This window comes from Marasmius oreades, chromosome 5 (genome assembly GCF_018924745.1).
Source record: "Marasmius oreades isolate 03SP1 chromosome 5, whole genome shotgun sequence".
Lineage (NCBI taxonomy): Eukaryota > Fungi > Basidiomycota > Agaricomycetes > Agaricales > Marasmiaceae > Marasmius > Marasmius oreades.
Genome location: NC_057327.1, coordinates 1,936,412 through 1,958,481, shown reverse-complemented (window position 1 = coordinate 1,958,481; position 22,070 = coordinate 1,936,412). Strand labels below are relative to the sequence as shown.

Here is a 22,070-nt window from a genome sequence, read left to right as displayed (position 1 = left end):
GTTTGGTACTTACATAGTGACGGCGACCCTTGTATTATTATCTTCATTTACCTTTCCACGACCCCGACGGCGACGAGAAAGCCTCTTCTCGTTACGTCCAACGACGATGAAGGCCTTTTTCTCTCGCCTTCACCTCGGCGGCAGCACAAAGGACAAGGACAAAGACACTCCTCTCACAAAGGAAAAGTTTCCACCGCTCAGGCCATGGCCTCCTCCAGACAACAATAATTCTTCCCTCAAGCCTCTCCCAGATCTCATTCCTACCGAACGTCCATTACCACCTATAGAGCCCACTGAATCTCTTTCTGCTTCATTTGCTGGTGTTAATCAGTCCTCCTCGTCATCTTCTAGTACTCCTACTCCTCCTTCCAAATCCCCTACACCAGTACCCGATGAACCTTACTCAGAGCTTCCTCTTCGCACGACATCTCCTCGGCAGGATCCAGACTCAACTGGGCGCAGCTCGAGAAAGGCTGTGAATGGTGCAACTTCCCCAAACGCTACCAACATTGAGGTCCAGAAGAAGGTCGCATTCATATCTCCCTCTCCAACCCAGACCATCGTCGATCGTGCCATGCCCGATTCACCTGGTAGTCCTTCGTTTACCCCAAGTTCTCCACCTCTCAAAACAACAGTGTCGCGTTTTCAGGCTACGCATGGCAAGGAGCCTCGTGGATCAACATCTTCCACAGGCGCATCGTCTTCAAAGACCGACCTCGGCTCTTCTAGCAAGGCTTCCGCTGGAAAACCCCCGTCGATGCGAACTTCATCGCCGTATTCACATAAACAAGACGGTGCATCGGCACAATCGCTCCGGTCCGCCACACCCTACTCACAGATGTCCAACAACACCAGCGGCAGTCGTATTCTTGGAGCGACATCTTGGAGTGAAGTGACGGAAGAAGACCTTGTATCGAATCTTGGATCACGGGAGCGTACCCGCCAAGAAGTATTGTTTGAGATTATACATAGTGAAGAGAGGTGCGTCAAGTTCTATTCTCGTAGACCATCCTGTAGTCATTTGGTTTTTCACCTTCATGCGGCAGATATGTGCAGGAACTAGCGAAAATGAAGGAAACATTCATTGACCCGCTTCTTCACCCATATTCATCATCAGCTGTCTCCTCAATGTCATCAACACCCAACCTCGACTACGACTATCATCGTTCTGAGTCACCGACTGCTGAATCTGCGGATCAGTTACCCCCGATAGCTGCACGTTTCATGTCCCCTACTCCTTCTATTCCTTCCTCGCGCCATAAAGACACTCCAAACATTGATGGCGACTCAATGGATTCGGATGATGAGGAAGACGACCAGTTAGGGAAGAGCTATCCGTCGCGACGCCCCGGGAACATCAGTGCAGCGTCCAAACTCAATCACCCTCGATCCCCTTATCGTTCTAACGTCTCACGGAACGGTACCAAAACAGCGGGAGGTACCTCAGTACCGTTCCCTTCGCGGTCCCATCATTCCTTACCTCCACCACCTCGAACTAATCAGTTCAATTCATCTACTCAGTCCCTCGGCAGACAGTCGACGGTCATAGAACGCGACCAGAAGCGGGAGCGTAATTACAGCCACGGCCAGTCCACAATTGCCGACCGCAAAGGGGAACAACAGCAAATCAAAGGAATGCTTCGAAAGTTAAAGAGGAGCGAAAATTCTCGGAATGGGGATGTTTTGGGTGATACTGTGGCCCCGCATCAACTTCCTGAGGACCTGCGGATATGCTTAGAGGTTATTGATGGCGGTGTGTTCGATGGACATAAGAGGCTTTCAGAGGCACTCAAGAAGAGATACGACGAACAATTTCCTCTGGTGCGATCGCTAGCAGATGTTTTTGTCGCCAATGTGAGTTGAACAGCTTTCATCTGATGAATCTGGCAATAAGGGTTTTACAGTCCGATATCTTTACTGGGTATGCCAAATACGTCCTTCACCTAGAGCGCGCTCTGGAACAAGTAGACGCCGCATTATCGAATGTTTCTACGAAGAAGCCCAAAAATCAAGATATGGCGGAGTGGCAGAAAGTCTGTAACCTTCTGCAGAAGCTTGAAGAGACTGCCAGCGAAAAGGGCGAGACCGGTCTTGCAATCACCCTTTCGAAGCCCTTCCAACGTTTACTCAAATACCCACTTCTCTTCCAGAACCTTCTCTTCCACACAGACCCAAGTACATTCGAATACGAGAGTACACTACAGATGGTCGCTGAGGTGGAGTCCATTATTCGCAGCATTGAAGACGAAAAGATTCAGAAGGAGGAACGGGATAAAACTAGAGATGTCTTTGCCCGAATTGAAGGACTCGACAAGGTGAGGCAAGTTGCCTTACCTAAACCTTCACGGATCCTAGTAGAGGAACGGCAATGCGCTCCTAGTACGGGTTCCTCAACCTCTCCACTGAAATCCTCATCTCCCCCACCTGCAATGAACCCAAAGGGAGTCAGAGGTAAATCTTCCTTCAAACGTCTCAGTGATGTCCTCTCCACGGGGAAAAAAGATTTATGGTTGGTTGTTTTCAATGACGTTGTCTTGCTTTGTCAAAGGACGGGAACGACATCATTGCCTCTGGTAGCGGCGACCAATTCGAGGACAAACTCATTGCCTGAGCTTCAAGGCCGGTCGAAGTACGCCACCACTGGCCGCCGCAATTCACACACGAAGCCGAGGAACTTGTACAAATTCATAAAGGTTGGTTCTTTTTGGCTTCGATAGCTCATGACTGACGTACTGCACACCAGATCGAAACATGGGCAATCGGTGATGTTGCACAACCTCGAGAGGGAGTCATTTCGATGGAAGAGTGAGTCGTACCTGATCGACAATGTCCTCGCTTAATTTTGACATGCATAATTTTAGTGTTGCCCGGTCTCGTGCTCAAGTAGGCAGGCAGCAGCCAAGGATCGTCCCTCTTCCCGACGATGATGAGGATGAGGATGGTGGCGTTGACTCAGATGACTCTGACAGAAAAAGCAAAATGAGCTTCTCCTATTGGGGTGCTGACAAAGTCACTGTTCAGAAGCCAATGATCAAACCGAGGATCACTGCAAGACGAGGCGTAGGCGGACCGTCGTACGCGAGGGAGTCGTCCGCCAACGCTAAGTTTGGCACACGACTTGTTGTTTCCCCCGACCAATCTCCACACAACCGACCTGTTAGTCGTCGAGCAGCCCCAACACCATCCCGACTCCGACCGTCGAACAATGATGAAACTAAATCCACGGTAACAAGGCCAGGCTGGAATAGCAATACTAGCACGCGATTTCCAATTGTGGCTTCTCCCATTCCTAAACAAAGGTCTCGAAATACTTCACAGACCAGTGCTGCTACCGGAACCCCCCGAACCACTACTGCCAAAGCGATGTCATCTCCTGCCCCCTCAGAGGACTCTGGGGTAGGTCTACATCGCCCAATGCAAATGGTTGCTAATGTTACTTCTCCATGAAAAGGTCTAAAGGTGAAGTTTTGATCCTTGCGCTGCTAGTCTCCACAATTACGCTATCGACTTTTTTATTATACCTCCTTCCCCCGTTTGTTTGGACGTCATCCCCAATTTTTTTGCAATCGTTATTCACCCATGCAATCGATTGCAACTCTCGCTCGCTCATATCATGACACACGAGTATAATTCCCCCTTGTTTCGTTACAGTCATACCCTAACACTCCTTCCATGGTTGCTATTTCAATACTTACGCTAACGCTCCCTCCGTTTCCACGTTCTGAACGTTCATGCATTCTTTTTATCCTGATTTATCTACTTCAGTCTAGATTACAGCTCTGTACCATTCATGTTCCCGAAGTTATTCATATGCTGCGTTGTGAATACTAACACTTCTTCCTGACGGGTCTGAAGCACATCCCCAGTCACCCCGCGGGACCCACCTGCGCATAATGAGAATCGAGATATTCTATAGGTACGATAGCGAAACACACCGAATTGCAGTTTTCGCGGCAGCCTCACTAGGAAAGAGCGCTGACGGGAAGGTGTCAGCAAACGACACATAAGCACTTGACAAGTTTTTTTTTCATACATTCAAAAATTTCTCGAATAAAGTACGCCTCTTTTGTGTCGGGCGTGCTTCCTGGCCACCTCTTGGCTCTTTTTTCAAATACTTCATCAGAAACAACTGCAGCTGCGTGGTCCTTTATTCTGAAAGCCCAAGTCAGATGTGTTACACGCGAAAAAATAGACAGCGGGTCCCAACTCACCCATCAATCCAAGAATAACCAACGCCATCCGAGAATTGTTCTTTTTGCCTCCAAAGGATCGAACGAGGAAGGTAAGGCTTGAAAGAAACTGCTCAAGGAGAATCAAAAAAACGACGTAGAACATACCTTTCCATTAGGAACACAGTCAAATGCTTTTCGTAAAATATACTGCGTGACCCGGTCAAGGCATATCCTCAACTTGATACGAATATGCGTATACCTTTTCCATCTTGGGGCAACCATCTTCGTCCGTTTCTTGATCTTGACCTTTACTGAACATCTTCTCCTTCGGGTCGATATCCATTGCGACCTCTAAAAACTGTTTGTCAAGGAAAGGAACACGAGCTTCCAAGCCCCAGGCCATGGTTGACCTTGAAGAAGTCGATAAGTGCAATTACAGAAAGAGGGAGTAATCCGCATACTTGTTTGCCCGCAAGCAGTCTGCAGTGTGCAGGTTTTTGACACGTCGTACACATTCTTGATGAAATGATATGGGATCAGGAGCCGCGTGGAAATACAAGTATCCTGAGGAAACCGTTATGAAGGACTCATTGCAGAGCAAACGGCATTAGTCACCTCCGAAAATTTCGTCGCTCCCTTCTCCACTGAGAACCATTTTGACACCCATAGCTTTGATTTTACGACTGAGCAAGTACATCGGTGTACTTGCACGGACGGTAGTCACGTCGTATGTCTCTAGGTGATAAATTACCTCTGGAATCGCATCAAGGCCTTCCTGTACAGTGAAGACATATTCGTGATGCACTGTGCCCAAAAAATGTGCTGCTTTACGAGCAGCCAACAAGTCTGGAGAGTTTTCAAGACCGATCGAAAACGAATGAAGCTGTGGCCAGGCGGCGATAGTTGCTGCCAAGGGTCTCGTGGGTGATAATCGAGCATAAGTGAATCCATGGACTTACTCTCTTCGGATGCAAATACAGGAGTTGTGGGCCCACTGATCGATTCCTGTAATTTTCTTTGGCGTGTTTCCATCTGAGCTCTTGCGATTCGTTCCGTCTCCCTCGCAGCGATCGATGCTATTAGACTGCTATCGAGACCTCCACTGAGGAGGACGCCATATGGAACTTCTGACATCAGTCTCTTACGAACCGCTGCTTCGAGCGTTGTTCGAATGAGGTTGAGATCAACGGGTTTCGTAGGAATATCGGCCTCGAGGGTTTCAAGATCGCCGTTCCACCATGACGGTTGGAAATATCTGATTGTCGAATTGTCCCTGCTATCGTATACGTGTCCTGGAGGGAAAGAGATGATGGAGTCACACTCCTCAATAATGGCTTTCAATTCGGATGCGAAGTAGACAACCCCTGGCTTCTTGAAGCTCCATCCTTGGTAGAGAGTGGTGATCCCAATTGGATCTCGTGCGGCTATTATTCGTGGCGGGGTGACGGATTCGTCTAACAAAACAAACGAGAACATTCCATCGAGGTGTTTACATAGCTCCCTGTCATGTTTGCCGTACTAGAATGGTGATTGGGCGTCGTTGCGAATTGACTCGAGTCGAGAGGGAACTTCTTACCAGGGGAATAATTACTTCACAATCCGAATGCGTCTTGAATTTAACCTCAGGACCCAGCCCTGATCGAATACCGAGGTGATTATAGATCTCGCCATTAACTGCAAGTATTACTTTTCTGTCCATGCCGATTAAGGGCTGTGCACCGGTATCTGAGAGCGAGGCTGAATGAATCTTTTCATTCTCAACAGACCAAACCAACTCACCAACGCCAACAATTGCCAGACGTTCGTGGACGAGAACAGAGTTTTTCCCAACATAACAGCCAGACCAATCGGGACCACGGTGACGCAGCTTTTTAGAACAGGCGATAGCGCGAGTTCGATACGCCGCAGGATTGTCTGTACCATGAACAGCAAAAATTCCACACATTTCTGGGCGGTAGAGAATGCCACGTATGTTGGGATGAGAGAGAGAAGCGACAATATGCGGGGTTTGCCCATACTCGACGATAACTGAGGAGAATCTTTGTGACTCGATCGCGATTGCTGATAAGATAACAAAGTACCGTGGGAACGGCTGACGTTCAAAGTATTTGTTACTCGGTCCGTAACCTGTAATTCCGTTCCACAATGACCACAACCAACTCTTCCAGGCGGCAACTCAGCGTCTTCGACGCCAAATTTGTTGTTGACCTCGCAACCCATCAGTCTTACTCCGAAAATGTCTTTCTCTTCGTGCCCAACCTTATAGGTACTTTCGGTCATTCGCTTGCCCTGAAGCATTCTGACGAATTTCAGGCTACACCAGAATTATTTTAGCTGGTCTTTCTCTACATTTTATGAGTTATCATCCAAAATACTGCACTGCAGCCTACGTTATTTCGTGTCTTCTGGATGCTGTGGACGGACATGCAGCGCGCGCCCTCGGCCAAACTTCAAAGTTTGGGGCTGTATTAGACATGGTGACCGACCGGTGAGCTAGACCGTTAAGCTTGACACGTTAAAACCCGATTCTCAGTCATTTACCACTCCAGCTGCACAACGACCTGCCTACTTTGTTATCTCTCGATTGCTTATCCAGCCTATACGATTTTCTTCCAATTCCTCATTGCTCTTGACTTCAGCAGTCACTATATGCATATGTACAGGTATGCCATTCGTCTTCCCCAAATATTCCCCGTCTCATTAATCTCCAAGTTCCCTTTTAACTGGTTCCAGAAGCCACAAACTTGTCACTAGTGATGTGAGTCGGATCCTTTGGCTGTACTATAATGACTCAGTGAGTGAGTTTTGCTATGCTGGGTCTGACGCACTACTCACGCACTGCAAAGCGAACGCTATTCCTCATTTGCGCTGGAAATGAATTATTCTTTGTTGCCCTGTACCTGGTCAAATGGACATCTACACCTCTTCCTATCGATTTCACGGCACTTCCTGTTGTAGGAGACTTGCTACAGGGCTTGACCTATCCGCAGGCTCTCGCGCTCCTCAGTTTCCCCGTATGCGGGTTGAAGAACTTTATCAACTTAGTACAATTGTGGAAGGCTTCAAAAATTCTTGTGGGTGTTGATTTGGCTGAGAGAGCGAAGGCTCGGCAGGAGAAAGGACGGTGACGTGGTTGATCACAATGCTGTATACCGAAATTCAGAACCGACGAACGCTCTCTTCCTTCACTGGATACATATACTATTTCGAAGACCTAGATACTTTGTATATAATAATCGGAATGATAAGTAGCAGCTTATGTAGATGCACAGATGCGTGATGATATTTTTGAAGTGTCTGCACGTGAAGGAGACTTTCCTTGTTCAGCGACGCCGTGGATGCGGGCTCAAGCAATATTTTGGAGGTCAAGGTCATCGTTGAAGGCTTCAAAAACTTTTTGTCTCCCCCGTCCTAATCATTCCTCTCTCCCGTATAATGGAAAACGGCTCACGTCTTCTTCGGCCTCCAATTTTGAAGTCGCCCCATCTACCTTAGATTCCGCCGTTGAACCAGAAGCTGGACCCATTCTTTCTGCTTCTCCATCATCTCCACCTACGGAAGAGCCTGAACGAACAAAAACACGACGCACACGACCTTTCACCTCTATCACACCTAAGGAACCCGAGTTACCTGAACTTCCTGAGGCATTGGACATTCTCTGGACACCTGCATCGGGAGGCACACAAGAACCATTCGAATTGCATTCGTTACCTCCAGAAGATATTTTAGAGGAGGCCCTACATAATCTCCATGTAGCACTTCATCCTCAGACCCAAAATCACGCTGTTTTTGCTTCGCCTCTTGGCCCCCCGATAGAACCTTCGCTGGGCTTGTATTGTCCTATCGAAGGAGGGGAATATGTTATAGATGCGACTGTGAAGGAATTAGCAACAAGAACTGGGGCAGAAGTGCTCATTCTGGATTCTGTACAGTTGGCTGCTGGTGAATGGGGAGATTTTGGTCCAGGTATGAATTCTGTGAACATTGACCTTTTGGCTTGTCTAAAATGTACTGAAGCGGCTATGTCTCTACAACTCCCCCGCAATCCCCTACACTTCTCTTCTTCATCTCTCCCTCCTTCAGCTCGCCCCCCACTCACACCCCCACCCGACGAAGACGATGAACATACTTCGCCTTTTCCTTCTCTCCCTCTGTTGACATTTATGGCACCAGCTGGATCCAGTAGTCCCTCCGTTTTAGCCTCGTCTTCAAAACGCGCCGTCCCAGCGAGCAAAGTCAAGGTCTTCTTTGATGCGCTGGTCAACATGAAACCAAAGGATCCTGAACTACAGTCAACCTCTACAGGAAAACCACGACTTGTGTATATTCGTGATTTTCCCACTCTCGCATCTACTTCCTCGACGTGGTATCCACATCTTTTGTCCTCCATCCGCCAGAGACGAAAAGGCGCGATGTCACGTTCATCGTCACCTGTACCAAATCCTATGGCCATTATATACGGTATAACACCGCCTCTGCTGGCCCAAACACCTCCAGAAGGAAATGGCGGTAGTGGTTTCTTAAATTTGCTCATGAACAAGCAGTCCCACCAATCTGCGTTACCCAATTCACTGAAAGCCACAAAATCAGAATGGGGGGAAAACCAGACAGCTGATTCTGCTCGAGAAAAGCGATTGCGCCAACGACTCAGAAAGTGGGAGAAGGGGGAGAACGTGCTGCAAAGCGAGTACCCTCGATTATATCCGTTGGATGAGACTTCGGAGTCTAGCTCTCGCCCAGAAGTTATTGTCGTGGGATCTGGTACCAGTACCCTCGCAACTTTGACTCGAACACTGTCTGGTCGCTCAACTCCAGAATCTGAAAGCCGACCTTCATTCTTCAGGAATTCGGTACTCGTACCTCGGCTTCGTTCTCCAACTCAGGAACAAGCCTCTAGAGTGTCCCGGCGCCGAGAAATCAACGAACTCACAATGCGAATGGGGATTGGGGCTGTTGGTGGTGTGCTGCAGCCAGAACGAGCCGACTTGGTTTTTCAGCGAAATGTTGAAGCTGAGCATGTGCAAGAAGCAGTTGATTCTGATACTGAAGCTAACCCTAACACAAACCCAACTACAGAGATCGAGCAACCCGAAAACGAAATGTGGGATAAGTGGGGAAATCGAATCGAAATGTGGAGTAATGTACGGCGCATTGCTGATCGCGCTCTAGGGAGTGTTATTGCAGCCTCAGCTGAGGAACGAAAACCCACTCTGGACCGTACCTTCGTTCCATGGCATGTTGTGAGTCGTGCGTGGGCATCCGTCAACGGTGTTCTCGACGTGCGACGGTCTTGGTTGAAGGAAGCTCTGCCGTCAGTCCTGGCCGCCGACAATGAAGAAGGTGAAAGGGTGGGGAAAGGATATCACGACGAGGTGATCGAGGCAGTCAAAAATGATCCCGATTTGGACCACCACGAGCAGCGTCTATTGTCATCGATTGTGGATGCGGGTGAGCTCATCTGCGCGAATGACACTTATGTCAGTCAGTATTGAAATGAATTCTAGCATCAATGTCGACTACGTTTAGTCAAGTCCACCTTCCCCAGCACACCATCGATTCAGTGAGGTCCATCGTCTCATTACCCTTACTTCACCCGAAGGCATTTCAACACGGTATCCTTAAAGAACATGGCATGACTGGCTGTCTTCTTTTTGGTCCTCCTGGGACTGGGAAGACCCTCGTAGTACGAGCACTAGCGAAAGAAGCTGGCTGCCGTATGATGGTCGTTTCCCCGTCAGATGTCATGGACATGGTTCGTTACCTTCAACTCGCTAAGGAAACTGAGGCTTACAACATGTTCTCGCTTCTAGTACGTCGGCGAAGGAGAGAAACTGGTCAGAGCAGTGTTTTCTTTAGCTCGGAAACTCTCTCCGTGTGTGATATTCTTAGACGAGATCGATGCTTTATTCGGCGCAAGAATGTCCGCTCGTGAGAGTGGGAGTGCTATTGCCCATCGGGGCGTGATCACCGAGTTCATGCAAGAGATGGATGGCCTGAAGTCTTCCAAGGAAGATAACGTCATCGTCATTGGGGCGACAAATCGACCGTTTGACTTGGATGATGCGGTCCTTCGGCGTCTACCTCGCCGCTTATTAGTGGATTTACCTGGCGAGAAGGAACGTGCAGGTAGGGGATGTCCCAGGTTTCCTGTTATTGCGCTCATCGTTTTGCGCAAACAGAAATATTGAAAATCCTTCTACGAGACGAGACTCTACATTCGGACGTCAACATTTCGGCTCTTGCAAAGCAAACAGATAGCTTCTCTGGCTCAGACCTAAAGCGTGAGTGAAATGTTTTTGATTAAATGAAATTCCGATGACGGTTGATCTAGATCTATGTGTATCTGCTGCTCTGGACGCTGTTAAGGAGCGCGTCCGTCTTCCTTGGTCGCCAGAAAGTAATTCCGAGGAAATCCATACATACATCGAAGATATGGATTCCAATGTCAACCAGCAGGACGATGTAGCAGGTATACCTAAGGAGAGTGTTCAATCTGAAAAACCGGAGAAAACTCGACAACGATCCTCACGCGTTCTGTCAAAGCAAAATTTTAACAAAGCATTGAAAGAGATCACTCCCTCGTCATCAGAAGCCTTGGGAAGTCTAGCAGAGTTGCGTAAATGGAACGAAGAGTTCGGTGAAGGTCGAAGGGATCGTAAACGGATATTGATTTGGGGGAAAGGCCTGTTCGGATTCAATGATCAAGGAAGCTTCCCTAAACAGGACGATATTAGAATTTCCTCGCCTGTATCTGATTCCTAATACGTTCATTATATAGACTTACAAGTAATCCATACACTTGAAAAGACGATACCCGAAATCGTCCTAATGCCTTCCGCCATGACGTTTACTCTGAGTCCTCAGAGGACGGCCCTCACCATCATCATCCGGCTCGTCAACATCTTCTTCGCCGTCGGCTTCTATTTTACTGGAATTGCCTTTCTTACTCTTCTGGCCTCGGCTGGGGCCACTTTGACTTTGCGACTGCGTTTGGGAGGGTTCCATGTCCTCGTCCGAATCGCCACTACTGGTAGAGGCCCTGGCCCTTACACGTCGTTTACTATCTTCCCCATCTTGTAGAGCGTCTTCTCCAACAGGGACAAGAGGAACGTCAGAAGCCTCGCGTGGCCAATCCACTTTACATTGAGGACATGCTCCATTCCGACGCCTGAATGCTTTGAAGCAATGGTAATGCATTCTTATAGTGCAATTTCGTGTGTGGCAGGCTATCCCTTTGGTGAGAACCTGATAGTGAATTGAGCAATGTGCAATCGTAAATTTACTAATTTTCTAACCTCATGGCAGATTGTGCATTCCAACAGTTCATCTGCATATGTACCCCTGATGTACGGGTACAATTCCAGCAGCGTTCGAGGGGACAGAGAGTACCTGCCACGCCTAAATTTATTGGATCAGCTCGGAACTGTGGTCAATCGACTCCTTACTTGCTCCTCAAAAGCCAACCTTTAGCTACAAAACTCGCGAGGACATTCTCTGCCTGTGTTTTGGTCATGTTGATCTTGCCCTTCAGAGCGGTGACCTCTCCAAGGGCAACCATCGATGAAAGTGAGAACGATTCATTACGAGCTGACATTATTTGTTCGACCTGGAATAAGGAGGTTGAGTGAACTCAAGAGCACAGAACGTAAGACTTCTATTTACGATAGCTTTGAAGTATATGATTTCGCTCGGAGTGAAGTCGGTGGCCAATTGTGCAGTCTCGTCGTCTTTTCGATTGACCTGATCGAGAGGTAATGAGGACAGGATCATACACGAAGGAAGGTCTCTCACCAAGGAGAACAAGCGTTTACCCGTCAATTCATCTTGTATACCTTTGAACTCCAAATCGAGATCGTTAATAGTATTGTTAACGTTCTTTAGGAATGTATCCCATGATTCCTCTGTGTTGGTGTATGGAATCTCTATATTTTCATCCTCGACTAAAGAATTCACGGGTCAGTGTGATAAACAAACAATGATAAGACAGAGCGCGAGTTACTGTTGACGGCGTTGATGCACTGCAACCAGATAGCTTTTGCAAGCTTCTCGGAAAGAACACCACGCGAAAGCATGGCTTGTAGAAACAGTCGTTGCACATCGCCGATAGAGACAGAGACCATGGCGTCGCGCCTGTCACATCGCGTTACGGTCGTGACAAGTTTGATTGTTCGAGTATGTACTTAGAAAACTATCACAGCTTGCGTATCCGCAAGGTCTTACTGACCATTGCAGCGGCCCAACACCCGAATACGACGGAGACAACGTGAATCTCTCCTCTGCCACCCGATTCTCCCCATAACGTGACCGTGCCACCAGGAATACCTTGTTGTCCTTCTATCCATCCCATCTTCGTCCAGAAGGCGAGAAGGCCCACCAACACTAAAGATGATGGGATTGGCAACCCTTCAAAGTACTTCGCCCGGCCGGTCGCATCCTTTGGAACGAGGGCGACAGTAGCATTGAAGCGTGCAAGTCTGGCTAATCCGCAACATACAAAGGCGGTGAGGACTACCGTATCCAGGTATGTTCTGAGTCCGACAGTAAATGCCAACAGGGAGGGAGCGACTCCAAACGAGATCTGGACGTATCATGAGTCGATGTTACATCGAGTACTGAAGTACTGAAGATGTACCAAGTCTGCCAAGCTGTCCAGTTCCTGTCCCAAAAGACTACTGGAGTTCCTCCATCTCGCAACCTTTCCGTCCAGAAAGTCGAACATTAGGCCCGCTAGGGGGAAGACCAGAGCGCTCCAAAGGTAATCGGGGTCGTTGTTGAGGAGATAGCGTGCCGAGGAAAATATCGAAAAGGATCCACAGACACCGTTCATTATTGTCACTAAGTCAGCTAGTCGAAAGTTTCTGTACAGATGGTGAGAGACAAAGTAGACGAGAGGAAAGACGACCCCGATACCTGACAAGAGAAAAATGTCCATCGGTCTCCTGGTATTGTTGAAGAGCATTGCCTGAACTCGTGGACGGTTTTCGTTGATTCATCCTGCAATTAGCGTTATTCGTGAGGAGACGTAGAGGCTGTAAACAACAGAGAGAGATTATTAGGGTCCTAAGTTATATGATGCGGTGATGGCAGCGATACAAGCACAAATACAAAGCACCAAGTACAAAAGAATAATAACTAGAGGTCTACCTCCATTTCCATCTCTGCTTTCACATCCATACTGTCCTTCCTCTGTTTCTCCATTTCCATGCTTTTTGTTGCATACTGGTTAGGGTGTGTTACACTCTCCCCTGCTCCAACTCCTTCACCTCTCTTTACACCACTCTTGGCATGTGTAGTCTCGAACACACGAGTGCATGCAACGTGATAATGCCGAGCACTCACCGTCTGCATAATCTCGGGCAAGTCGCTAGATGTGAGACCCTGCGAGGAGTAGGCAGATAGTAGGGCACTCTGAAGGTTTTCTGGAGAGAAATTTCGATATGGACAACCATATGAGGAACTTTCGGCCATCAATAGCTGTTGGCAACTCGAGGAGTATGACACCAGAATCAGATGTGAAGGAATGTGTATGGTATGGAACATATCACTCACCTCTTTGCGGGATAATTTGCCCGCCGTCCTTCTAAACCATAAGAATGCCTGATATTGTATTTATATTCCTTGTTGAATTTGTCATCTTTTACATGGCTCCCGACGAAAGACTTTCTCCAGAAGATGATAGCTTCTTCGACTGAGAGACCGAGTACCTACAGTTCGTTAAAAAAAATCCACCCTGTCGAGAGTAGTATTGATCATACCTTCAGAAACAGTCCATACGTTAAACGCTCAAAGTGCTTCAAATGGTGGTCTTTCTTCAGGTTTTGATGTAAATTGCGCATGCACAGTGGGAAATGCTTCTGGGCAAGTTCATCGACCATTTCGGCTCTGACTTGATCCTCGTTTCCTTCACTCGATGGTGCCACCCAGTCGGACGAAACACCGGCTACGAAGCCTTGAGAAAGGTTGTTGAGGATAGGAAGTAAGCGATTATCTTCATCTAGCCTTGGGAGGGCTTTCGCGGTCATCTTGTTCGAAACGTTAAAATATAGGAAAGGTGGTCCCACAGCGGCTTACTTGTAAGGCATTCCCCAACTGATCCTCAAACTCTTGATATGCAATACTTGATTGGTCGCGCGAGGGAACATAGGCCCAACCTCCCTTGAGGAAAACCTTTCGCTTCTCGACTAGATCGGGAACGCGGGTCCATCTGACCTGAAAACTGGCTTGGGATCATCTTTTCAAGGCGACAGTAAAAACTGACCTTGTAGTAGTTTTCTTGTGCGAAAGCACGCTCTTTATCATCTTCATTTCTAAATCCCTGGTAGTTTGCCTTGAGCTCTGCCTTGTATTTTTCTTTCTCCGCGTTGTCAACCTAGAGAAATGGTCTGCATGTGCCTTCCATAAGGGATCCAGATACGTACTGCTGTCCAGCGAAACTCCCTCGAACTCAGGAACTGTCTCCGTTCCTGCCCATCATCAGTCTCAAACCGAATTCGGAAGAGAGTGCTCTCTGCCTTGATGAAACGTCTTCTGAGATCCTCCCTAAATCATATGAGCATAGCTAAACGAAAACCGGCACAACAGTACCTACGAACGGCAAAAAGCAAGCCTCAATACAAAATGCCCCAAATGGTCCTTCCTCCGTTCCGAATGCAGGTCCGTTCGAGCGGAATTGGCATTCAAAGGGAGGTACTTCGAACATTGTGCCATAGTGAAGGACTTTGTCTCTTCCCATGATCGATTCCGTGCTGCTGAGGACTCTATTTCTGCAAGTATGCGAAGACGATCAAGCGCACAAATTTCCAAATCTTCTATGGTAACATCGTAAAGCGGAGGTTTATCATAGCTGGGCAAATTCGTGAAACATATGAAGATCGTGCTCGAAAAGCAAAAGTTGAAGTTATCACATACAAATTGAGGCGAAACGGGTATTGTGCCGTTCCGTGATTTTCAACTTGTAGAGACGCGTCGTTGGAGAACGCGGGCTTGTGGGATCCTTTAAACATCGCGGAAAGTTGGCGGAAAGTGAAGGAGCAGCAGCGACGCGAGATGTCACATCAACATGCAGCGTTTGTCACTGCATGCTTCACACGCACTTCGGGTTAAACGTTAAATCCTACAGGAAACGAAACCTATCTTTAAATACATGAGTAATACACATACATACATACAAACTTGAAACAGTAGTTATCTATACTATGAGTCCATTCTATATCCTCAGTCAATCACTAGATTAATACCTATAGATCCAGAATAAGAAAAAGGAAAGTATGTCCATTACGGACCCTCACCGTCTGGACCTGTTCCTAGACTTGGATTTACTATATCTCAGATTCTGTCTGTCCTCTGAGGGCTCGTGTGCAACGTCGAAAACAACACCTGGTCGCTGTACTTTCAACTTGTCGCCACGTAGGGAAGCATGATCACGATCACGCCATTCCTGGGTAGCGAGATAGGGATCACGTCTGGTAGGGGGGTGGAATGGAGGTTGACTGCTATGCATGGATGCTGTAGGCGATCCTACTGTGTTGGGCTATGGAAATAATCAGTCAAAAAGTAAATTTTACAGCCAAGATGCGTACCGCAGTCCCGTTTACAGCCTCCAAGGACGTAGCGGACATGGTGCGGTTCCTTTTGGTTGACAAGTATCGAAAGGGAGTAAACGGTTTTGCGTTCGGACTCTTACGTCCCGAGTTTGAAGGGATGGGTATTGGGACATTTATTGGCGGTGGAACTTTGACTCTAGACGACAACGTTTTGCGTTCTGTCTCGACCTCCCCTGCTCCGGACTGTTTCCCAGGAACAACGAGAGTGGACTCAGATGCAGGGTACCACACTTGATAGGGATCTTCCCGTTGCGAAGCTTTTGGTATGAGTCTACTCAGGAAGCCCTTCTTTCGAATCTCTGGTTGCGTTTTGACAGACGCTGGGTTGGACGTGCGCGAAACTGTCGGTTTCAGCGAAGCCGCTAGAGAGGAAGGTGTTTTGAGCAACGTTTCCTGAGACGAGGAACGCGGTAAGGTTCGATCCACAAGTATATCGTGTGCATTCGGCTCTGTATAGTCTCGCTCTCCGAACACAGCAGTTGTTTGATTCGTTTGACCGAAGGCAGAAGTCGATGAGTGGGTGTCAAGAGCTGAGGACGGGGAACCATGATCATACGGAGCCTGGCCGTCCTTAGAGTATTGAGAGCGTTTGCTCTTCGATGTGACAGGTTGATACGGTTGGACATTGGACGCGTGCTGGGAAACGTTGCGAATACGATTGGTATGTGCTGAAGAAGGATCGGGCGGCTCATGGGTCCGAAGGTTCTTCTGAGATGTATTTACAGACTCGCTGTTCGAATTCAAAGAGATATTGTAGGAACCACTCGCATAGAGATTAGGAGACGCATGCAAACTTGGTGCGGATCGTATCGGAGACTGCGTTTGCCCGGTGACTCCATGATAGGTGATGGAATCTTGTGATTGTATGTTGATATCTCTGCGGGAGGATTCAGCTGGTCTACTAGTTGCTGGGCCTAACGTGGTGGGGGGCTCGTTCGATGTGAATTTTTGCGGTATAATGTGAGGGGTGCGCATCGCTTGTGTGGAAGCAGACGAATATCCCTGTTGAGAGCTAATTTTCCCGCCATTTCCGCCGGTAGATATTTGATTGTTGGAAGGCGGGATCTGAGTTCGAGGGTGGCTATCGAGCGGTCTGTTAATGGATGATGTATGAGGTATAGATGGGAGATCGCTTGTCGGCGGCTGTTTGGGAACGGAATTTGGGGAAGTGCGTGCAACTGTCTGTGCATAAGCTGAAGTCGAAGCATTTCGTGGGTGATGAGGAAGGACACCGTTATCCGCATTGAGAGAGCGTCCTTGAGTACTTTGAATAACGGATGTATCAAAAGGGTGTGATCTAGTGGTAAGCGTGTTGGGTGAATAGTCGCTCACAGGAAGAGAACGAGGTGAGATGCGCGCCGCTGTAGTTTCCGCAGGGGCTGACTCATTACGGGAATGGTGAGAAAAAGATTCGTTATTGCTGTTGAATGAGTTACCAGAGGTAATATCAGGGTGCTGCGATGGAGCAAGGTTGAGTGAAGTCTGTTTGCGATGAGAGGTGGGGCGTTGTACGGAGATGGATGGCTCAGGGACAGTTGACTGAGTTCGCACCGTCGTCGTACCGTGAGGGGTAGGAACCTCGGAGTATGCTGACGCTTGGCGAGCCGTAAGCGGGTTGTCCGAGAGAAGTTCTGCCAACTTGGGATGCGAAAACGGCATGGTACTGGAGGGTCGCGGATACAATGGAATCTCAGCGCCTTTCTGATCGAAATATTTGCCGGCCGCAACAAAACCAGGGGTCGCCTTTGAAGTCAACGGTGAAGGGTTTGGTTGGAAAAGCAAGGGCGCACCACCTTCATTTCTGTCGAAACTGGTAGACACTTGAGATACGCCGGAGATTTGTTGTACTCCGACACTATCCAAACCGACCCCGTCCGTGGCCCGAGTAGGATTTCTTGGCTCTGGAGCCGTGGAATATGGATTAAATTTGATATCCAACCCCTTCAGAACGTCAGGCTTTATGGTCGAATCGCCAACCTGCTGACTCGTTTGTTCATTGAAAGCTGGGTGTGATACGGCAAAAGATGACTTTGCAAAGTCATCATGAGGAACCTTCCCGCCGTGAGGTATGTAGGTAACGGGAAGATTGGCAGGGGACTGCGACGCTGGGTGGGATTTATCTTCGACAAGCGCGTTGGGTGATCCGTTTCCGTTTTTAGAAGCAGACAAAGATACCACTCGACCGCGATCATTGGCAGTCAGTGAGACATTGAAAGAGGGCGTCGAACCCTCATGTGGTCCTTCTTCACCAGAGATTGAAACCCTTCTGTCACGGGACCTGTGCGGCTGGCTGGATAGAAGCATACGACTTGGTTGCGGCGGTGTACCATTCTTCACGTTCGATGCACCGACAGGGGAGGCATGGGCTTCAATTCCAGCTACAAGTTCCGATACCTTTCCAGCACTTTTTTCACGGACTGCTTGATGATCATATGCGTTATTGACCGACGGATGCGTCTGGGACATAGCAGGGTATCCACCAATAATAGGATCTGAACCAGGGAGGAGACTCTACTCTTCGAGTTAGACGGGTTGCAGAAGGGGAGATAAATTGAAGAAAAATATACATGAAAGATACATACGTTTGAATGGGTATGTTGTCCATGCTTAGATGGGCTGTACTCTCTTGTCCTCCGATCATGCCCTGAGGTGGGTGATTCGTTATAAACCGTTCCTCGTTTGGGTGGAGATGAGTTCGAAACATTGCCATGGGATGTAGACCTCGAATGATCGCTAGTCTTTAAGGTCGGTGAAACTTTTGAAGGTGTTGGAGGGGTCCACTTAGTGTACAAACTGTGTTGTGGAGAATGATTTGCCACGTTTGTCTGGTGAGGTGGTTGGAGACCGTGTGAACGGCTTGGGGGACGCCATGTTATGGGGTCACCAGAATCTCCTCTGCCAGGACCGGATTGCTAAACCATTTGGGTCTCAAAACGAGTGGATCAGGGATTGATTCTGAACCTACCTGAGGCATTGGTACCAAAGCAGGGCTGTCGGGAATAGGCCGGATCGGCGGGATATAGTCCCTTTTATGAGATGTCGGGGCTAATGCAGCCTGGTCGGGAAGTCCCCACCCGTCATGTCGAATTTCTGGAGGTGTTACTTTTGTAACTTGAGAGTGTCCGTTTGAAGGAGTTACGGGGGTCAATGCCGAAGAATTGCCCCAGGAAGAGGCGACGGGTGCCACCCGTGCTTCCCGTGCTTTGTCACGAGAGACAGTTGAAACCTGTAAATAAAGGCCATCAGTTTTGAACCGGACGAAAAGACATTACGGGGGAAAACACCAACGGGTGTTGGATTATACAGCGTTCGAATGGCCTGGTCCCCACTGCTAGGCTGCTGCCCATGTACACGCTGGTACTGAAAAATCCGAATGAGTGGAGTTTTCAGAAACCTAGGATGGCACTGACCTCATCATATTTCCCGACAGTCCGCTGTTGTTCAGCGATAGATGACAGTCTAGGCTCCGGTCCTTGATCTTTTCTGTCACGTTTGCGACGCTGTAGAAGTATTTAGAGTGTGATGGAATATGTCAACAATCTGGAACACACCCGGTGCTCATGGCTTCTTCTCTGTTCATTATCACTCCCAGAGGACGTCACGAATCCTTCGTTTCCGCTCTGCGGTTCATTAAGCAAGTGGGTGCGCGTTGATTTAAGGGCAGGAATTGCTTGCAGATTCATAGTGGAACCTTGTGCAGCGTCTGGTAATTTCGAGCCATCTGGAACAAAACTACCGTGTTGAGCACTTGTCTCCGATGACTGAATGTTCATACTCTTCGCACCGTGTCTCCCAGCATAAGGAACAGGCGGGTCAGCACTAGCGACTGGAGCAGTCGATACTGTATTTGTGCCTTTGAAAGTGGATTGCGTCGTAGAAATATTCTGGGGTATGCTGGACAGCGAAGCTTGCACAGTTGAATAAGGAGGCTTCGAACTCTGTTGGGTAGGAAGTAACGCGCTATTGGAAACCGATTTTGAGGCGGGTGGCGCTAATGAAGCACTTTGGGGAGCGAAATACGGCGCAGCGGTGGGGGCGTCGAGTTGTGTAGACAACAACGACTTGGTACCAAGAGGTGTCATGGCCTGAGGCGCTGGGTATGTTGTTGGCATGGGGTGAAACTTGGAGGAATCTGGCAGCTGTGATAGATGATCAGTACTGGTATGACTTCATGTACACCATATGAAGCACCGTGTGGAAGTAGGTATCGTTTGGCTTGACCCGACGTTTGCTTGAAGCATACAGCTGGCGGGTAGGATCAGAGCCTTCACCTTCATCACTGGAGTCTCGTCCCGCAGCTTTCCGTGTTGTCTTGTAGTAGTAAGCATCAGCTGTACTTTTTTCCGTTTCTTTAACCCTGAATTTGTCGAACGTTTTCGGGACGCCAGAGAATGTTTCTCGATCCAACGACGGTCCCCCTGTTTTGTCTGTGTCCCGCCTCTTGTCCGAGTCGCGATAACGCTCTCGTTCTATAGGATCGCGGATCCTAGTGTTCTCTTTGTCGCGAAGTTTTTGCTCTCGGTCACGCTGAAGCAAATCCCGCATCTTCGCCCTTTCCCGTTCAGCCCGCGCCTGCATATCTTCTTCTCGTTCTCGTTCTCGTCGATCTCGATCCCGCGGTCGATCCCTTTCTCTGTCCCAGGCTCTATCACGGTCTCGTTCTTTCTCTCTTCCCCTTTCTCGTTCCGCTCGTTCTCTCTCCCTTTCAATCCGTTCTCTGTCTCGCTCGGCTCGTTCTCTTGCTCTCTCCCTCTCTACTTTGTCCCTTTCTCTCGTTCGTTCTCGCTCCTTTGCTCGTTCTCTCTCTCTCCTCTCCTTTTCCCTTTCCACCTCTCTTTGCTTTTCCCTCTCCCTCGCCCTGTCCATGTCCCTGTCCCTCGCCCGTTCCATTGCTGCGTTCTTCGCTCTTTCCCGAGCTCGAATTTGTTCGTCCACTTCAATCGCGTGAGTTGAGACTCCATTGTCGTGCTCCCTTACTCTCGGCCGGTCTCTCGCATCCCCATCTTTTGTTTTGTCCCTCGATTCTTTTTCTCTCCCTCGCTCTCTGTCGTATCTTTCCTCATACACTCTCTCCTTGCCACTCCGTTCCTTCAACCTGGACCTTTCCCGTTCCTCAGCGTGCTCCCTCGCCCCATAGGAGGCGTAAACATCCTGTTGCAGATGCTGAGCATCATTAGGCATGGATGGAGGGGCAGATGGGGTGGCGAAAGGAGCTGCGGGGGGAACGTTTTGATCTATAATAGGTCGTGTGGAGGTAGCCGTGGGGTGAACGTTGTATGATGTCCCGGCGGAGGAAGTGGCATTGAGAAACACTGGTCGTTGTGATGAACTGGGTAGCGACGATGATAAATCAGGGAGGTTTGTACGATTTCTGCTCGAGGACAACTGGAGGGTAGAGGGAATGGGGATGCCAGCGTTAGTTGATGACACGTAAGCCTCGTTATCGGGTCGACGTGCACGACTCGAACTTGAATGTTTTTCACTCGGCTTGACGACACCTGTGCCAGTGTTCTGCTTTGCAGCCTTTTCCGATGACTTTCGGGGAACTTGATGTTCTGGTCGCGGTTTCCAGAGCTTGTACGGATCCTTGGAAGCAGACTTGGCCTGTGGTGTATTATCATGCTTACGCTGGAAGAAACTCCTCATGCAGTGAATATGAAAGATAGTATGGAGGAGACAATGTCAAGGGCGTCTCCGTGTGGTGAAAGATATATGGATCAAGCGAGTTTCTGTACATGAGGCGAGGACCGAATGAACCCTGGTATGGCAAGCGTAGTGATTGCGCCGGGATTCAAGGCCAAAGTCCCCTCAAATTACTACAGACGCTGGCTGAATCAAGGCTTCTAGCAGAGGAAAACGACGTGAACAACGTGAGCCGTCGGTAGGGCAAAGGGAAAGTAAATGGGGTATAGATCAATTCGAACTTCGAATTCCCACAACGCTACTTTATTCACACATGGGAAGAAATGATTTTTTTCATCGCATACGCTACAAGCGGTAGCCTGTACTAACTACAGAATACCAGGGGGGGGGGGAATGTTCGCCAGAAAAGTGCAAGAGCAGTACACCATATAACGTCCAGATGACTAGCGGTGACTGCTGTTCGTGCTCAGTTGGCCATGCCAGAGAACAGTGGGGAGAACTTCTCCAGACTCCGCGAATATCAGAACGAGATCCACAGAGCACAACACAGACTCTTGACTTGCTCTTACACGATTTTGACTCATTACCGACAGTGGCCAGCGGAAAAGCTGGTGAGGATCGCGGGGATCTTCCTGTCGAGACAATTTAAGGA

General features: G+C 48.7%; 8 protein-coding genes across 8 annotated transcripts; 3 read left to right on the top strand and 5 right to left on the bottom strand.

The window, feature by feature from the left end:
• Positions 1-106: 106 nt before the first annotated feature.
• On the top strand, positions 107-3,603 carry E1B28_008696 (uncharacterized protein; the record flags this gene model as incomplete). The annotated part of the gene is made up of 6 exons (XM_043153521.1): positions 107-981; positions 1,047-1,854; positions 1,905-2,693; positions 2,744-2,805; positions 2,862-3,396; positions 3,452-3,603. The coding sequence occupies 6 exons, from the start codon at positions 107-109 to the stop codon at positions 3,455-3,457; spliced, it is 3,075 nt and encodes a 1,024-aa protein (XP_043008805.1). The 3' UTR covers positions 3,458-3,603.
• A 162-nt stretch (positions 3,604-3,765) lies between these two features.
• Positions 3,766-6,187, bottom strand: ASN1 (asparagine synthetase). The gene is made up of 11 exons (XM_043153520.1): positions 5,952-6,187; positions 5,749-5,897; positions 5,132-5,690; positions 4,788-5,078; positions 4,634-4,736; positions 4,432-4,582; positions 4,338-4,379; positions 4,212-4,288; positions 4,034-4,152; positions 3,936-3,975; positions 3,766-3,884 (listed from the first exon to the last, which is right to left on the bottom strand). Exons 1-11 carry the CDS (start codon positions 6,115-6,117, stop codon positions 3,803-3,805), a joined length of 1,779 nt encoding a protein of 592 aa, XP_043008804.1. The 5' UTR covers positions 6,118-6,187; the 3' UTR covers positions 3,766-3,802.
• Positions 6,188-6,317: 130 nt separating this feature from the next.
• Positions 6,318-7,300, top strand: E1B28_008694 (uncharacterized protein; the record flags this gene model as incomplete). Its single annotated transcript, XM_043153519.1, has 5 exons — positions 6,318-6,438; positions 6,486-6,660; positions 6,722-6,835; positions 6,885-6,966; positions 7,019-7,300. 5 exons carry the CDS (start codon positions 6,318-6,320, stop codon positions 7,298-7,300), a joined length of 774 nt encoding a protein of 257 aa, XP_043008803.1.
• A 210-nt stretch (positions 7,301-7,510) lies between these two features.
• On the top strand, positions 7,511-10,934 carry E1B28_008693 (uncharacterized protein; the record flags this gene model as incomplete). Its single annotated transcript, XM_043153518.1, has 5 exons — positions 7,511-9,620; positions 9,677-9,924; positions 9,983-10,298; positions 10,352-10,453; positions 10,504-10,934. 5 exons carry the CDS (start codon positions 7,511-7,513, stop codon positions 10,932-10,934), a joined length of 3,207 nt encoding a protein of 1,068 aa, XP_043008802.1.
• Positions 10,935-10,997: 63 nt separating this feature from the next.
• On the bottom strand, positions 10,998-12,292 carry E1B28_008692 (uncharacterized protein; the record flags this gene model as incomplete). The annotated part of the gene is made up of 6 exons (XM_043153517.1): positions 10,998-11,417; positions 11,468-11,570; positions 11,618-11,778; positions 11,835-11,912; positions 11,964-12,112; positions 12,172-12,292. The coding sequence occupies 6 exons, from the start codon at positions 12,290-12,292 to the stop codon at positions 10,998-11,000; spliced, it is 1,032 nt and encodes a 343-aa protein (XP_043008801.1).
• Positions 12,293-12,363: 71 nt separating this feature from the next.
• On the bottom strand, positions 12,364-13,165 carry E1B28_008691 (uncharacterized protein; the record flags this gene model as incomplete). Its single annotated transcript, XM_043153516.1, has 3 exons — positions 12,364-12,750; positions 12,805-13,030; positions 13,083-13,165. 3 exons carry the CDS (start codon positions 13,163-13,165, stop codon positions 12,364-12,366), a joined length of 696 nt encoding a protein of 231 aa, XP_043008800.1.
• Positions 13,166-13,304: 139 nt separating this feature from the next.
• Positions 13,305-15,175, bottom strand: E1B28_008690 (uncharacterized protein; the record flags this gene model as incomplete). The annotated part of the gene is made up of 8 exons (XM_043153515.1): positions 13,305-13,656; positions 13,722-13,876; positions 13,928-14,194; positions 14,244-14,381; positions 14,431-14,541; positions 14,591-14,711; positions 14,761-15,015; positions 15,081-15,175. 8 exons carry the CDS (start codon positions 15,173-15,175, stop codon positions 13,305-13,307), a joined length of 1,494 nt encoding a protein of 497 aa, XP_043008799.1.
• A 227-nt stretch (positions 15,176-15,402) lies between these two features.
• E1B28_008689 (uncharacterized protein) lies at positions 15,403-21,421 on the bottom strand (the record flags this gene model as incomplete). The annotated part of the gene is made up of 9 exons (XM_043153514.1): positions 15,403-15,409; positions 15,461-15,702; positions 15,752-18,286; positions 18,358-18,687; positions 18,741-19,001; positions 19,064-19,135; positions 19,186-19,275; positions 19,327-19,914; positions 19,967-21,421. The coding sequence occupies 9 exons, from the start codon at positions 21,419-21,421 to the stop codon at positions 15,403-15,405; spliced, it is 5,580 nt and encodes a 1,859-aa protein (XP_043008798.1).
• Between the last annotated feature and the right edge of the window lie 649 nt (positions 21,422-22,070).